Below are 15,066 nucleotides of genomic sequence, written 5' to 3'. Positions count from 1 at the left end.
TCTGCTCCCTAAGTTGCAGAGATGCTGGTTGCCAGTCTTTCTGTCCTCATAGAGATTTTTTGGGACATCTGCTCTGCTGATGAAAGGAGCTCAGGCCCAGGTGAGGCCTCCAGTGCTGGTTAAGCTAACAACTGTGGCAAACACTGGGCACCTGGGTAAAGATGGGAAAGGGTGACTGGCAGAAAGGCCCTGCAGGGAGAGGAGGAGAGGAGCCAGATCCGGCTGTGGCCCTGCTTCTGCTACCTTACCCTGCCACCATCTCATACTTGCTGACTGCCTGATCAGGAAGAGAACTGATGTTCTGTGGGGGCTGGGCGACTGATCCATTTTTAGTGGCAGCTGCAGGAAGAGTGTTTCCGCTTGTCCCCTGGAGGGCCAGAGAAAGGCTGCCCTTGGGAAGTGGGTCAGCTGATAATGTGTCCCAGAGCCTCCTGCCCACACCCTCACTCGTCCTGCTGTTGGGTGGCCAGCATTTATGCTAGACACAGACTTGGGGTCCTGCTGAGGTCATTGAATTTGAGAGTCACTACCCCTGCCAGGTGGTCTAACCCTGTCTACCCAGTCCCTGTGCCATCTCTGAGCTCCTACGTTCTCTGCATGTCTGTGAAATGGGCATTATGCTTGTATATCTGTGTGCATGAGTGTGCACATGTGTATTGATGTGCACCTGCACACGTGCAGAGGCTAGGTGCAGAGGCTAGAGGAGGAGGCCTGCCTTGAACTCACAAGAGATTTTCCTGGCCTCTGCCTTCTGAGTGCTGGGATTAAAGGTGTGCACCACTATGCTGGGCTTGTTTTGTTTTTGCTAGGCTGGAAGCTAGCAAGCCCCAGTGAGCCTCCTCTCCCTGATGCCCTTTGGAGCTGCAGCTTATAGGCATTTGTGGGGACACCTGGCTGGTATGTGGGTGCTGAGATCCAAATTCCCATCCTCATGTATAACACCCGGTTCTGTGTTACCCTCTTGGTACAGTTCACGCGCCACTGTACCTTACGCGAGTTGGGCAAGGGCCTTGAGATTGAAAGAACACACAAGAGACCTGGGTCATTCGAAAGGAGATCAGCCGAATCCCGTTTATTCAACTTTGGGGAAATCCTTAAATACCTAGCTGCTGCACAAGGAATGCCTAGGCAGGTGGGAAATTGCCACATCCAAGATGGAGTAAACAATGCTCTACAGCTAATCACCAGGCAGGGCAGAGGGAGCACCTGTACAGAATGTTTTAGCTGGACCCCAGGAGCAGGGGTAGACCCAGGCCCTACACTCCTGTTTATACTACGAGGGCTCCTAACTTCTGAGTCATCTCTGGCTAAATGCTTTATTTTTCTTAAGGCAGGGTCTCATGTAGCCCAGGCTGGGCTCCCATTCCTAACCCTCTGCCTCCACATCTCTGGATCCACGATAACAAACCCTTGTTACCAGCTGTGTTATGACGTGCTGGGGTCTCCCAGGCTTCCTGCATGCCTGCTGAGGGTTCTGCCGAATGAGCTGCTGAGCCAGCTCTACCTGTGGAGACTTTTCCCCACCCAGGCCTCTGGTCACAAGCTCCTTGTGGCTGCTCTTCTCTGAGGCCACATGCCTTGTGGTTCTGTGATTTGGACAGTCAAGTTATTTTGGTTTGCTCCACACAGGACCCATCCTGGCTCCTCTCTGTAGGGTGCCCCGCTGCCCCACAGTATTACCTAGAGTGTGTCATGCAGACTTTGAGAATGAGTGTTGGTACTTCCTCAGCCTTTCCTTGACAAATTCAGGCATCCAGACCCCAGCCTGGCAGCTGATGCCTGCAGTCCAAACACAGCACCTGCTTACAACACCTGCTTATCTTGTGTTTTGTCAATATATCCTGTATGGCTCAGTTTGGCCTTCATTTTATTATCCTTCTTCCTCAGTCTCCTAAGTGCCTGGATCCCAGGTGTGTGCTGCAGTATCCAGCTCTTCCCTGCATTTGGGAGCCCGAGGCAATGGATCTCAATTGTCAGTCCTTCCCAAACTGTGCAGTGAGCTCCAGATTAACCTGGGACCAAATCCCTTTATCAAAAAGAAGAAAAAGGTCTGTCAGTGAGGGGGTTTGTCACAAAATATGAGGACCTAAGTTTGTCCTCCGTACCCTTGTAAAAGGTCAGATGTTGGGTGCCCTACAGTGGTGGAGATGGAAGGAAGGGTTGCTGCAGCTTCATGGCCAGCCAGCCTAGCCCAACTGACAAACCGTGGGCCCTTTCAGAGGCACTGTCTAAAAAAGTAAGGTAGAGAACAGTCGAGGAAGGAAATCTGAGGTTAGTGTCTAACTGCCACACACATGCGTGCATATGTGCATGAGTACTCATACACAAAAGTAGAATTTAAAAGGAATGACGGGCGGTGGTGGTGCACACCTTTAATTTCAGCACTGGCGAGGCAGAGGCAGGCAGATCTCTGTGAGTTTGAGGCCAGCCTGGTACATAAAGTGTGTTCCAGGACAGCCAGGGCTACACAGAGAAACCCTGTCTCGAAAAACAGGAAAAAAAAAGAAGAAGAAGAAGAATGAGCCAGGTCTGGTGGTACACATCTTTAATCCTTGCAAAGACAGACAAATGTCTGAGTTTAAGCCCAGAACTACATAGTGAGACTGTCTCAAAATATAAGCCAACCTGATAAAATGAAAGAAAGAACAAATGCCATGTTCCTCAAGTTTCTGTAGGAACTGAAGCGGTTTCCTTTCTTCTCTGCCTGGTACACTGCATGTTCTTGGACACCCTCCACTCCAGCACACCACCTCTTTCTCACCTTGAACATCTTTTCTTATCTCTGTGTCAGAATATGCGGAGTTTTTGCACTGCAAGTCCAAAAAGTTTACAGACTTCGATGAAGTCCGGCAGGAGATAGAAGCGGAGACTGACCGGGTCACGGGGACCAACAAAGGCATCTCCCCAGTGCCCATCAACCTTCGGGTCTACTCACCACACGGTAGGTAGCTTGGATGGGGACCAGGGGAGCTGGTATAGTTTCTCTATCCAGTAGGATTGTTCTACTTCCTGAGCATCTGAGAGATGCATCATGACTAGGAAGCCTTGGGAGGGAGGTCAGGAGTGGGCATGGAGGCATGAACACATGCCTATACCTCAGTTCTGTGAGACAAGGGCCAGAGGACATATTAAGACCCCATCTCAAACAAAAGCAAAAAAAAAAAAAAACCCAGGACTTAGGTTAGAGCTCTGCCGTCAGGCACTTGTGTAGCAAGCATGAAGTCAATCTCCGGTACCACATTTTAAATAAAAATGGGCCAGATATGGCAGTGATTATGCCTGTAACCCCAGCACTCGGTAGGCTAAGACATAAGAACTTTGTGTTTGATGCTGAAAGTACCTAAATTTTTGTTAAAAGTTCTTCTTTTGTAAAAAGTAAAAGTTTTTAAAATTTTACTTTATGTGTATGTATATTGCCTGGATGTCTGTATACATACCACACACACACACACACACACACACACACACACACACCTAGGGTCTGAGGAAGTCAGAAAAGGGTGTCATATCCCATGGAACTGGAATTACAGATGGTTATGAGCCACTGTGTAGGTCCTGGGAGTTGTACCCAGGTCCTTTGCAAGAGCCAGTGTTTGGTAACTTTTTTCCCCTTTGTTGTTTTTGTTTTTGGTCTTTTTGAGACAGAGTTCCTCTGTGTAGCCCTGGCTGTCTTAGAACTCACTCTGTAGACCAAGTTGGCCTCAAACTCATCTGTGCCTGCCTCTGCCTCCTGAGTGCTGGAACTAAAGATGTGCACCACTGCCCGGCTCTTTTTTTTTTTTTTTAATATATTTCTTCAGGGGCTGGAGAGATGGCTCAGAGGTTAAGAGCACTGGCTGCTCTTCCAGAGGTCCTGAGTTCAATTCCCAGCAACCACATGGTGGCTCATAACCATCTGTACTGAGATCTGGCGCCCTGCTCTGGCGTGCGGGCATACAAGGAGGCTGAACACTGTATACATAATAAATACATTTAAAAAATATATATTTCTTCAGATTTTCTTTTCTGTGTATGTGTTCTTACATTATATGGTGCACATGTGTAGGTTGGAGGACAACTTATAGGAGTCTATCTCTCCTTCCACCATGTAAGTCCCAGGAATTGCTCTCAGGTTATCAGATTTGGTGATAGTAATCTTTACCCACTGAGCTATTTCACTGGCCCTATTTATTCTCTCTCTTCCTTCCTCCCTTCCTTCCTCCCTTTCTCCCTTCCTTCCTAAAACAATATATCATGTAGCCCAGACTGGCCTCCTTTTATGGTTCAGATGACCTTGAATTGCTCATCCTCAAGCTCCTATCTCACCAGTGCTAACATTATAGACGTGCATATGACTATGTGGTGCTAGGAATGGCATGCAGGGCTTTGTGGGTGCTAGATGTGCACTTTACCAACTGAACTCCAGCCCTGGCCCAAGCAACATAATAAGTTCACAGCCGGTCTGGGCCACACACCCAGACTCTGCTTCAAACACAGAGAAGGTGTGAGAAGAGGGACATGGCTCAGTGAGTGGAATGCTTGCTGTTGAAGTGCGAAGACTGTGTTCTCCCACAGCAGCTGCACAGCACAGCATTGTGTGTGTCTTTAATTCTGGAACCAGGACACTGGGACAGATAATATGTAGCTGAGTTGGTAGCTCTAGGTAGCTCTCCTCAGTGAGGAGACCCTTTCTCAAAAGATACGGTATAGGAGCCAGCAAAATAGCTCACCAGGTAAAGGTATTGGCAAGCGTGATGACCAAGTTCAGTTCCCAGGATTCATGTGGTAGGAGAGAACTGACTACTACATATTCTCTGACCTCCATCTGTGGACCTTGGTGTACATGTTCTCTCTCTCTCTCTCTCTCTCTCTCTCTCTCTCTCTCTCTCTCTGTAAAACTAATAAATTTTAAAAAGAATAAATATGGTGGAGAACAATACGTGGGTGAACTGACCTCCACATGCATGTGCCCATAAGGACATCCACCAAACATGCAAAGTACACACAGAAGTATGTTCTAGTAGGAGTATTAGGAGTGACTCCCCCTGGGAACTTGCTGATGTCCAACTAGGTCTCTTCAGGGTTGGACTGTGTGTATGCTCTGAACCCTTTCCAGTCTCTAACCACTTTTGCTTCTTGGTTTCGCCTTCAGTGTTGAACCTGACCCTCATCGATCTCCCAGGAATCACTAAGGTGCCAGTGGGAGACCAGCCGCCAGACATTGAGTACCAGATCAAGGATATGATCCTGCAGTTTATCAGCCGCGAGAGCAGCCTCATTCTTGCCGTCACTCCAGCCAACATGGACTTGGCCAACTCAGACGCCCTCAAACTGGCCAAGGAGGTGGATCCCCAAGGTGACCCTCCTGCCCCAGGGAAGCAACTCCCTCTAGTAGCTAGGTCCCTTCCTTAGTGCACTTTCTGGCCCAGGACTGTGTTAGAAAGAGGTCTCCTCGGATTCAGTATCCCCTGTGTGGTGGGCATTCCTTGCACCACTTAAAATAGACATTCATCGTTAAGTATTGATGGGGTCCACTCTGCCAGCCCTAGAGGGTGGTTTCTGCCTATGCTAGTCAACTTTCCATCAGTAGAACCAACACCCTGACATAGACATTGTCTTTTAAAGAGCATACAGGTTCATTTAGGCTCATTTCAGAGGTTCCTGGTTGTGATTGGTGGCCCATGAGAAGATAGCACTTCATTGTGCATATGTGGAGCAAACACACTCACCTCATACCCAGGGAACAGAACGGAATAAGAAAAGGGATGTGGGACCCCAGTGACCAGAAAGCCTCAGGGAGACCTTACTTCATAAAGGCAGATAGTCTAGCACATGAGCCTTTGGTGGATATTTAAAGTCTGAATTTTAGTCTGCAGCTGTTTCTCTGTGGTAGAATTGCCTAGGGACAGGCTGGAGGTGCAACCCAGCATAAGTGAGGATCTAGGTTCCATCCAAGGGCTCATCTGTTGAGAGCACTTTCTGCTGGGCATGGTGACACACACCTTTAATCCTAGAATTTGATAGGCAGAGACAGGTGGATCCCTGTGAGTTCAAGGCCATCCAGAGCTACGTAGTGAGACCCTGTCTAAAAAAGAGAAGGAAAAAATATTCGCTGTTTTTGCAGAGGACATGAGTTTGGTTTCTAGCATCTACATGGTGGCTCTCAACAATCTGTGATTTCAGTTCCAGGGAACCTGACGCCCTCTTCTGACCTCTGTGGGCAGCAGACATGCACATGGTGCACAGAACAGATGTGCACACCACACACTTATGCTCATAAAAATAACAGTTGATCTAGTAAAATTAAAAAGCCATAGCAAATATAAATCAGTAAGACACAGTCTTTAGCAGCAATGTTCGCAGGACACAGTTATAATTCCAGACACATCTGTCTACAGCCTACAGCCTTCTCTGTTGAGATGGGAACATTGGGGGCGGCCTGGGCTATATAGCTCATTTGGTGGTGTGCTTGCCAAGTACACAGAATCCATCACTACATGAACTTGGTGTGGTGCTGCACACCTGCAATACAAGTACTCCAGAGGTGAGGCAGGAAGATCAAGAGTTTATGCTCATCTTCTGCTGTATACGAGTTTGAGCAAGCCTGGGCTGTATTAGAACCTTTCTCTCTCTCTCAAAAACAAAAACAAAAAAAAAGGAAAAATAAAACCTGGGGAAAGAGCATGGGCAACCTGGCAGAGATTTTGAGAGGGAGGAGGCCTATGAGGATGCAGAGTGAGCTGGAAGTACAGAGCTTTGCTGGACCTCCTAAGGGGCCTCCAGCACATGTCGGTCATGTTACCCACTGTCCGCACAGAATGGGCATGGCCACGAGAAGGTATTAATGAGACAATGCAAAGTGGACATCACTATGGTGAGGTGCCATCTGCGAGCACACTGACCTCCTTTAGTTATTTTTTCCTTTCTTCTTCTTTTTTTTTTTTTTGGTCTTTGAAAGTACTCATGGTTATTATGGAAAAGAAAGTTACCATGGAAAAACCAGGAGCCCACAGAGCCCACCGCTTTCACGTAGATAGCCCTGGACAAACTTCTTCCTAGAGTCTTTCTTACACGTAAACCTAATTTATTTATTTGTGTGTGTGCTTGTTTGTTTACTTATTTGGTTTTTCAAGGCAGGGCTTCTCTGAGTAGCGGCTCTGGTTTTCTGGAACTTGCTCTGTAGACCAGGCTGGCCTCGAACTCACAGAGAACCACCTGCCTCTGTCTCCTGAGTGCTGGGATTACAGGCGTGTGCCACTATCACTGGGCAAACTGTTATTTCTTAAAGTGTGACAGTATGTCGTTATTTTTGTGTGTACATCTGTAATGTGCCCCTGTTTTGTGGTTGTTGCTTTGGTTTTTGTACTTTTTAATTTTTAATTGTGGTTTCAGAATGTAGTCCTGGCTAACCTGACTTCACTATATAGACCGAGGTAGTTCCAGTATCAGATATACCTGTGCTCCCAAGTGTTGGGATTGCAGGTTCACGGCACCACACCTGCCCTATTTTATACTGTAGTGACAGTGTGTTATTCTGTGTGGAAGCCCCATTGTTTAGACCCACTCCTTATCCTCACTGTGTCTGTTCTTATCAACAGATGTTTCCATTGGAGTCCATGCCACAGGCTCCTCCCATTCATTTCTTTTTGTAGTGTGACCTGTTCCCTCTTATCTCTATGAATATTTAAGGTGCCAGCTAGTGCAGTCACCTGTGATTTCCAAGTTGATACCAGTCTCTGTGGGCCTCTGTTGGCTCCTGATGTGTCTTGCTCATGTGGTACATACAGGTAACATGTACACATGTGTATCCAGCCTATGCCTGGGTTCCTGATGTGTCAGGTTGTTCTTGTCCACTTAGACAGAACCTTGTGTAGTGCAGATTGGTTTCAAACCCTGTGTAGCTAAAGATGACCTTAAACTTTTGATCCTCCTGCCTTTACCTCCTGAGTGCTAAGATTACAGGTATGTACCAACATGCCCATTATAATTGGGTCCTTAGGAAAGAGCTGCAGGCTCCTTGCCAAGTACTCTACAGCGTAGCTGGCACTGGGGAGGAACCTAGGGTTTGTGAATGCTAAAGTAAGTATGGTCCATGGAGTTGCACCGTCCTCTACCCTGGCTTGGAAGCTCAGTTTACAAACTGTTCGGGCGAATTGTGATCATAATCCCAAACTAAAAAATTTTCGGCTGCAGGGATTAATAGTAGAGGTGGGGCCCAGACGCACAGTGGATTTGGGGGATAGCTTTGCAGTGGGGTGTACTAACTTTGGCAGACGTGGTGAGAACTTTGGTGTGGTCCTTGGAGTGGAACTTGAGCCAGGTAACAAGGAGCCCTGGAAACAGTTGTTCTGGTTTAGGTTATTGTTGGGTGGGAATGGGTAGGGGAAGATTCTAGTTTCCATGATGCTCCCTGGTTCTGCTGTGACCCACTTACATTCTTGGCCACTGTTTATTGAGAAAGCACTTGCCTCTTGATATATTCATTGGAGCTGTAATTGTCACTTTACACTGCCAACAGGCATCCAGGCAAAACGACACAATGACTGACTTGTCTCTTGTCTCATCCCCTGTCAGAGGACCCCAGGGCCCTTCCTCATGACCCCTTCTGACTTCCGGGCTCTTTCAGGCCTACGGACCATCGGTGTTATCACCAAGCTGGACCTGATGGATGAAGGCACAGATGCCAGAGATGTCCTTGAAAACAAGCTACTGCCCTTGAGAAGAGGTATGCAGGGCTGGGGTGGGCCTACAGTGGTTCTGAATTAGAGCTGTCTTCTGGAACCTTAGGAAGCAAGTAGGCAGCCAAGCTTGGAGTATGCTATAATCCCAGCACTCTGGAGGTAGAGCTGGGGGTCAGAAATTCCAGGTCATTTTTGGCTACATAGCATGTTCTATGCCAGCCTGGGCTGCATAAGACCTCATCTCAAATAAACAAATATAAAATGCTTTTTCAAAAGGTTCTAGGAATGAATCTCAGTGGTAGAGCCCTTGCCCACCATATGCTAGGAAAAGGTTCATTCTCCAGCTACACAAACAGAACACAGCAAAGAGACTCATACTGCTTGATTCCGCCTATTGAAGGACCCTAGAGCCGTCATTTTCCAATATGTAGATGTTGATGCTTAGGCACTGGAGGATAGCCAGGCATGGTTACTGTATATATGGTGCTTTGTTTTGTTGTTGGTGTTTGAGACGGGCTGGCCACGAGCCTCCTGCCTCAGCCTCAGCTGGGATTCTAATATGTACTGCCATACTGGGCTTATTCACTTACATGTGCATATGTATTTTTTATTTTTGTTAATTTTCATTTTTGACATATTTTTGTTTTTAATGACTGTATGCCTAGTGACTATCATGACATAACGCAGGGCCACCTTTAACTTAGCACCTTCCTCCTCAGACTTTTCAGTCATGGACCACCAAGCCTGCATCTTATGGGTTTTACTTCATTTATTATTTGCATGTGGCTATGGGGTATGCATGATGTTTGTGGCGGGGAGGTGCCACAACTTGGGTGTGGAGGTCAGGAGACAACATTTTAGAGTCAATTCTCTGTCCATCACATGAATTCTGGGAGGTCAAACTCAGGTCATCAGGCCTGGCAGCTAGCCATTTTACTGCTGAGCCATGTGCTGGCTGTAGTGGGTTCTAATATGATAAAAAGTTAGGCTGTCTTCTCTTTACCTTGTTTTCCAGGGGTTTGGTGTTGATAGTGTTTTTGTTTTGGAATGTTTTTATGTCTTTATTTTTAATTTAATTCTTTTTAAACTCACTGTGGCAATGAGTTTGGGTATGTGCAGCCTTCTTGGAGGCCACAGGCTGAAGTTGGAGACTTCCATGAGCCACTGACTGACATAGGTACTGGGGAGGAGGAGTGTCCTAGTTTGCTTTCTGTTACTGTGATAGACACCATGGCTAGAAGCAACTTGAAGAGGAGAGGCTTTATTTGGCTTACAGTTTGCAGCCCATCATGGGAGGAAGCTGAGTCAGGAACTGAAGCATGGCCACAGGGAAACTCTTGTTGGCTTTCACCCTGTGACCTGCTCTGCCTACTTTCTTTGGGGGGGGGGGCGTGTTTTTGAGACAGGGTTTCTCTGAATAGTGCAGCCCTGGCTGTCCTGGAACTCACTCTGTAGACCAGGCTACCGTGAATTCAGGGCCTGCCTCTGCCTCCCTAGAGCTGTGATTAAAGGTGTGCACCACCACGCCATCTTCAGCCTGCTTTCTAATACTGGACCACCAGTTTAGGGGGGGGGCACTACTCACAGTGAGCTGGGCACTCCTGCAGCACTCATAATAAAGAAAATGTCTACAGGCCAATCTGATAGAGTTAGTTCCTCAGTTAAAGTTCCTCTTCCAAATGACTCTAGCTCTTAGTAATGACAAACACTACCCAGCACAAGGGGGAAGTGCTTTTAACTGCGCTTTGTCTTTATTTCCGTGGTGCTGGAGTAGGAGCCAGGGCTTTCCACGGTTGTTGAGGACTGTCCCTGTTGAGCTGTCCCTTCCATTGCTTTCCTATCCCTAGTGAGGTCTCCACCATTTGTGGGGCCAGTCTGTTTCTTTTACTGGCTGAGCTGAGCCAGGTCAGCACTGGGAGCACAGCTCTGTGTCCTTCCTGGTGTAATGCATACCTTGACCTTCTCTCTGTAGGCTACATTGGTGTGGTCAACCGCAGCCAGAAAGACATCGAGGGCAAAAAGGACATCCGGGCTGCTCTGGCAGCTGAGAGGAAGTTCTTCCTTTCTCACCCAGCCTACCGGCACATGGCTGACCGAATGGGTACCCCACACTTACAGAAGACCCTGAATCAGGTACAGCTGAGGTTTGAGGCTCCCGTGTAGAGTAGGGCAGTCTGCCATTCTCAGGCTCCGGCAAGGCTGTCACTCTCTCTTGTTATTCCCACCCTGCGTGTTTTTCATTGCAGGCCTGTTGAGGACTGGGTGAGTCATGAGCTGGTGTGTGACCATTTGAATCTCTTAGTGTCACTGTTGTTTTCAAGGCCACTGTAGTCTTGGGGTTGGTAACAGTCGTCCAGGCTGGTGACTGCAGCTAAGTGGGAAGATGTGCAGTGTGGACTGCTGGGATCAAAAACCCTTCCCAGCCTCTGAGCAAGCAGTAGTTGGCCCAGCTTCCCCATGCCTCCCTCCTCTTACCCACCAAGGGAGAATAGCTGTCCCTTCTGTTTCCTAGGGTAGAAGTCAGTGAGGCCACATGTCTGCAGCACAGGGTACATACCTTGTATGAAAGGGAATAGTCTCCGGGGACTGCATTGTTTTTCACAGTCATGAAACAGAAAACTGATAAGTGCAGACAGAGGCAGAGACCAGAATCCCCAGTGAGAGTGTTAGGCTCTGGCTCCATGCTAGAGCACCTGTCTGGAATCTACTTGTTAGGGGCTGGGAGTGTTGCATAGCAGTATAGTGCCAACCTAGCCTGTGGGAAGCCCTGGGTTCCTTCTCCAGCACCACATAAATCAGTGTTGTGCTGCATCTGTAATCCCAGCGCTCAGCTCAGATCAGGAATCCAAGGGCATCTCTTAGCTACATAATCTGGGATAAATGAGAGTCTGCCTGAATCAAAAAACAACAGCCAAGTCCCTCGGTTATGCATGGACTGGGGCAGAGGCACTGTGTACAAGGGCAGTTGTCCTTAGAAGGGCCAGTGTGCCAGCAGTAAACAAGCTATCAGATAAAGTCCATGTTAACTACAGCTGGGGATCACTGCAAGATGAAGCTCATTCTTAGAGCAACTGGAACAAGAATTGGGCAGTGTGTCTTGTAGGTAGGGGCCATTGGGCCTGGGCAGAGTGAGGAAGGACAGGTAGGATGGAAAACCCTCCACAGGCCCTGGGGCTGCTTGAGCCAGGTGTGTAGACAGGCCAGGCCTCTTGAATCGAAGGGTGTTTTGTGGGGCGCTGGTTGTCCCTGCTCCTCTCTGTAAGCCCAGGATTATGGTCCACAGGTGGCTCCGCAGGTACAGCCACCTGCCACTCATACCTAAGGACCTGATTTCAATCCCCAAAAGTCATCTATAGGTAGAAGAAAGCAGTGGACGCCATGAAACTGCCCTCTGACCCCCATGCAGGCATGTGCACTTCCCACCCCCACAATAATAGGTAAAGAAGAGTTGTAAGAGCTGTGAGCACCCAGCCTGCCTGAGCCCGCTGCTTCCCTTGAGAACAGCAGGACTTGAACTCAGCACAAGCAGGAGCCTCTTCTACTCCCCTCTAGTGTTGTGTCTTCAGAATCCTTGTCTTCTCTGCTGATGGAAATCCACCTGCTCTGACGTGCTTTTGCTCTGTCCCTTCCTCTCCCTCCCATCTCCCTGCAGCTGTGCCCCCACTACTTCTCAGGATACCTTTGGGCTCAGTTGGACCATCCACGGCACTGGATGTTGTTCGACATCTGCCTACGGGCTTTCTGCAGTGCCTTGTGCCATCCATCCAGCTTCTGTCCATGTCCTGATGTTTTTGTCTAGAGTTTTGTGGCTCTTGTTCGCTTGCACCCACAGCTCTGGGTGTTCTGGCTGACGCTTACCTGTCCCCTACAGCAACTGACCAACCACATACGGGAGTCACTGCCAACCCTGCGCAGCAAACTACAGAGCCAGCTTCTGTCCTTGGAGAAAGAAGTAGAAGAGTACAAAAATTTCCGGCCCGATGACCCCACACGCAAGACCAAAGCCTTGCTGCAGTATGTACCCCCTCCCTGCCTTACCCCATTGCCTGTCCAATTCATTCTGTTCTCCATTCAGTCCCTGTCCTAAGCTGCCCACGACTGGGGGTCAGACTCTTGACATTTCAACATGACATTGCCATTGTAGGGCGCATGCTTAGAAACCATGCACTCGCATTACAACAAAAGGTGAAAAATCACATTGTTTTAATAAATTATCATTTTGTATTGTTCTGCATTCATTGCTGTAGTTGGCTGTGACTTGTGGCATGTAAGTTGGACACATCGAAGTTGGCATATTATTAAGACCATTATCCCAGCCCTTGGGAGGTGGAAGCAGGAAGATAAAGCAAAAGTTCCTGAGCTGAGACAGTGGATCATCAAGTTAAAGTGCTGCCTCAAAGTCTGGCTCCAGCTCCATCCCTAGGATTGACATGGTGGAAGGAGAGAATCCACTTTGATGGTTCGTCCTCCACATGTGCACTGTGACACACATTTGTGGCTATTCAGAGAACTTGCTGCTCCTGCAGAGGCCTGAGTTCAGTTCCCGGCACCCAGATGGTAGCTCACAGCCATCTAGAACTGTAGCACCAGGGGGCCTGGTGCCCACTTTGTCTTCACTCAGACACATGTACATGTAAATAAAAATTGTTTGAAGCCAGGGACTGGAAAGGTAGCTAAATGGGTAAAGTTACCCAAGGACCTGAATTTTGGGTCTCCAGCGTCCTTGTAGGAAGGCAAACACATTAACACACATTTGTACTGCAAGCACTGCGGGTGGGGAGACAGATTGACCTTTCCTCACTGGTCAGCTTTAGGAAGACACTAGGAACACATGCACATGCGTGTGGTACAAGAGACCCTGTCTAATTAAAAGAAGAAGCACGAGAACAAGCAAATATGTTGTGATCAACTGAGTGTGGTGGCTGACACACACCTTCGCCACTTGGGACGCTGAAGGTAGAGGGGCTACTGAGCTCTGGGTTTGAGGCCAGTCCAGCTTTAGAAACAATCTGTGACATCAGAATCCTAAATGATTACATGCACCCTTTTATTACCCCCCCCTTTTTTGGAGGGAGTGCACGTTGTATAGCCCAGAGTGTGGAGGTCCAAGGGTGACATTGAGAAGTCAGTTCCTTCCTTGTATCATTTACTTCCCAGAGACTCAATGACAAGTGCCTTTACTCATTGAACCATATTCCATATTGCTGTCTACCATTCCCCATATATATATTTACACAAACTATCAATATACTACTTCTTATAGTTGCCAAGTTCCACAGTGTGTCATCCTGTTGGCCTGCTCTGTATATCCTGAGGCTCCCGGTACAGCTTATTCAAGCTTTTGCAAGCCTGTCCAGGGTGGGGCCCTGTGCAACTAGGGTAGAGAAGTAGCAGAAACTACAGATGCCCCTGGCCTGTCTGGGGGGCTGCATAGCTGTTGACCTCAGAATTCCATCTAGAAACTTGGGAATAACAGATCATTAGAGTCCAGGAGAACAACCAGGATAGTGTCCAGGGCTTGTTGGGTTTTCTGTTTTTGTTTGTTTGTGTTTGTTTTTCGAGACAGGGTTTCTCTATGTAACAACCCTAGCTGTCTTGGAACTAGCTCTGTAGACCAGGCTGGGCTTGAATTTAGAGAGATCTGTCTGCCTCTGCTTCTCAAAGCTGAGATTAAAGGTGTGTGCCACCATCGCCTGCTTATTTTACTTGTTTTTTAAAAAAACATGCATTTGTGGGGCTGGAGAGATGGCTCAGTGGGAAAGAGCACTGGCTGCTCTTCCAGAGACTGGGTTCAATTCCCAGCACTCACATACATAGCAGTTCACAACTGTCTAACTCAAGTCCAGGGGATCTGACACTGTCACACAGGCATACATGCCGGCAAAATACCAATAAATAAATCATTTTTTTTAAAAAAGACATGTACATTTGGGCTAGAGAGATGAATTAATCGTTAAGAGCACTGGCTGCTCTTCCAGGGGTCCTGAGTTCAATTCCCAGCAACCACATGGTAGCTCATAATCACCTATAACAGGATTTGGTGCCCTTTTCTGATATATAGGCACGCATACAGACAGAACACTATACATAGTAAATAAGTAAATCTTAAAGAAAAAGAACCATGTATGCATTGGCTGTTAAACAGTCACATACATTTATTTATTTATTTGTCTATCTATCTGTCTGTCTATCTGTCTATTTATTTGCTTTTGGTTTTTCAGGACATAGTTTCTCTGTAGCTTTGGAGCCTGTCCTGGAACTAGCTCTTGTAGACAGACCAGGCTGGCCTTGAACTCAAAGAGATCCACCTACCTCTGCTTCCAGGGTGCTGGGATTAAAGGAGTAAACTACCACCACCCGACTAAACAGTTGTAGTTAATTAAAAAAAAAAAAAAAAAAAAAAAAA

At 47.6% G+C, this 15,066-nt stretch overlaps 1 protein-coding gene across 1 annotated transcript in view; it reads left to right on the top strand.

The window, feature by feature from the left end:
- Dnm2 (dynamin 2) overlaps positions 1-15,066 on the top strand; it is an 86,180-nt gene that overhangs the window by 39,869 nt on the left and 31,245 nt on the right. Inside the window, exons 3-7 of the mRNA XM_050125513.1 lie at positions 2,792-2,941; positions 5,132-5,335; positions 8,606-8,704; positions 10,633-10,793; positions 12,532-12,744. Coding sequence (XP_049981470.1) covers positions 2,792-2,941; positions 5,132-5,335; positions 8,606-8,704; positions 10,633-10,793; positions 12,532-12,744 — 827 coding nt within the window. The remainder of the gene's footprint in view (positions 1-2,791; positions 2,942-5,131; positions 5,336-8,605; positions 8,705-10,632; positions 10,794-12,531; positions 12,745-15,066) is intronic.

This window comes from Alexandromys fortis, unplaced genomic scaffold (assembly GCF_014885135.2).
Source record: "Alexandromys fortis isolate MF-2015 unplaced genomic scaffold, M_Fortis_MF-2015_v1.1 scaffold_242, whole genome shotgun sequence".
NCBI lineage: Eukaryota > Metazoa > Chordata > Mammalia > Rodentia > Cricetidae > Alexandromys > Alexandromys fortis.
This window is presented reverse-complemented; position numbering and strand designations above follow the sequence as displayed.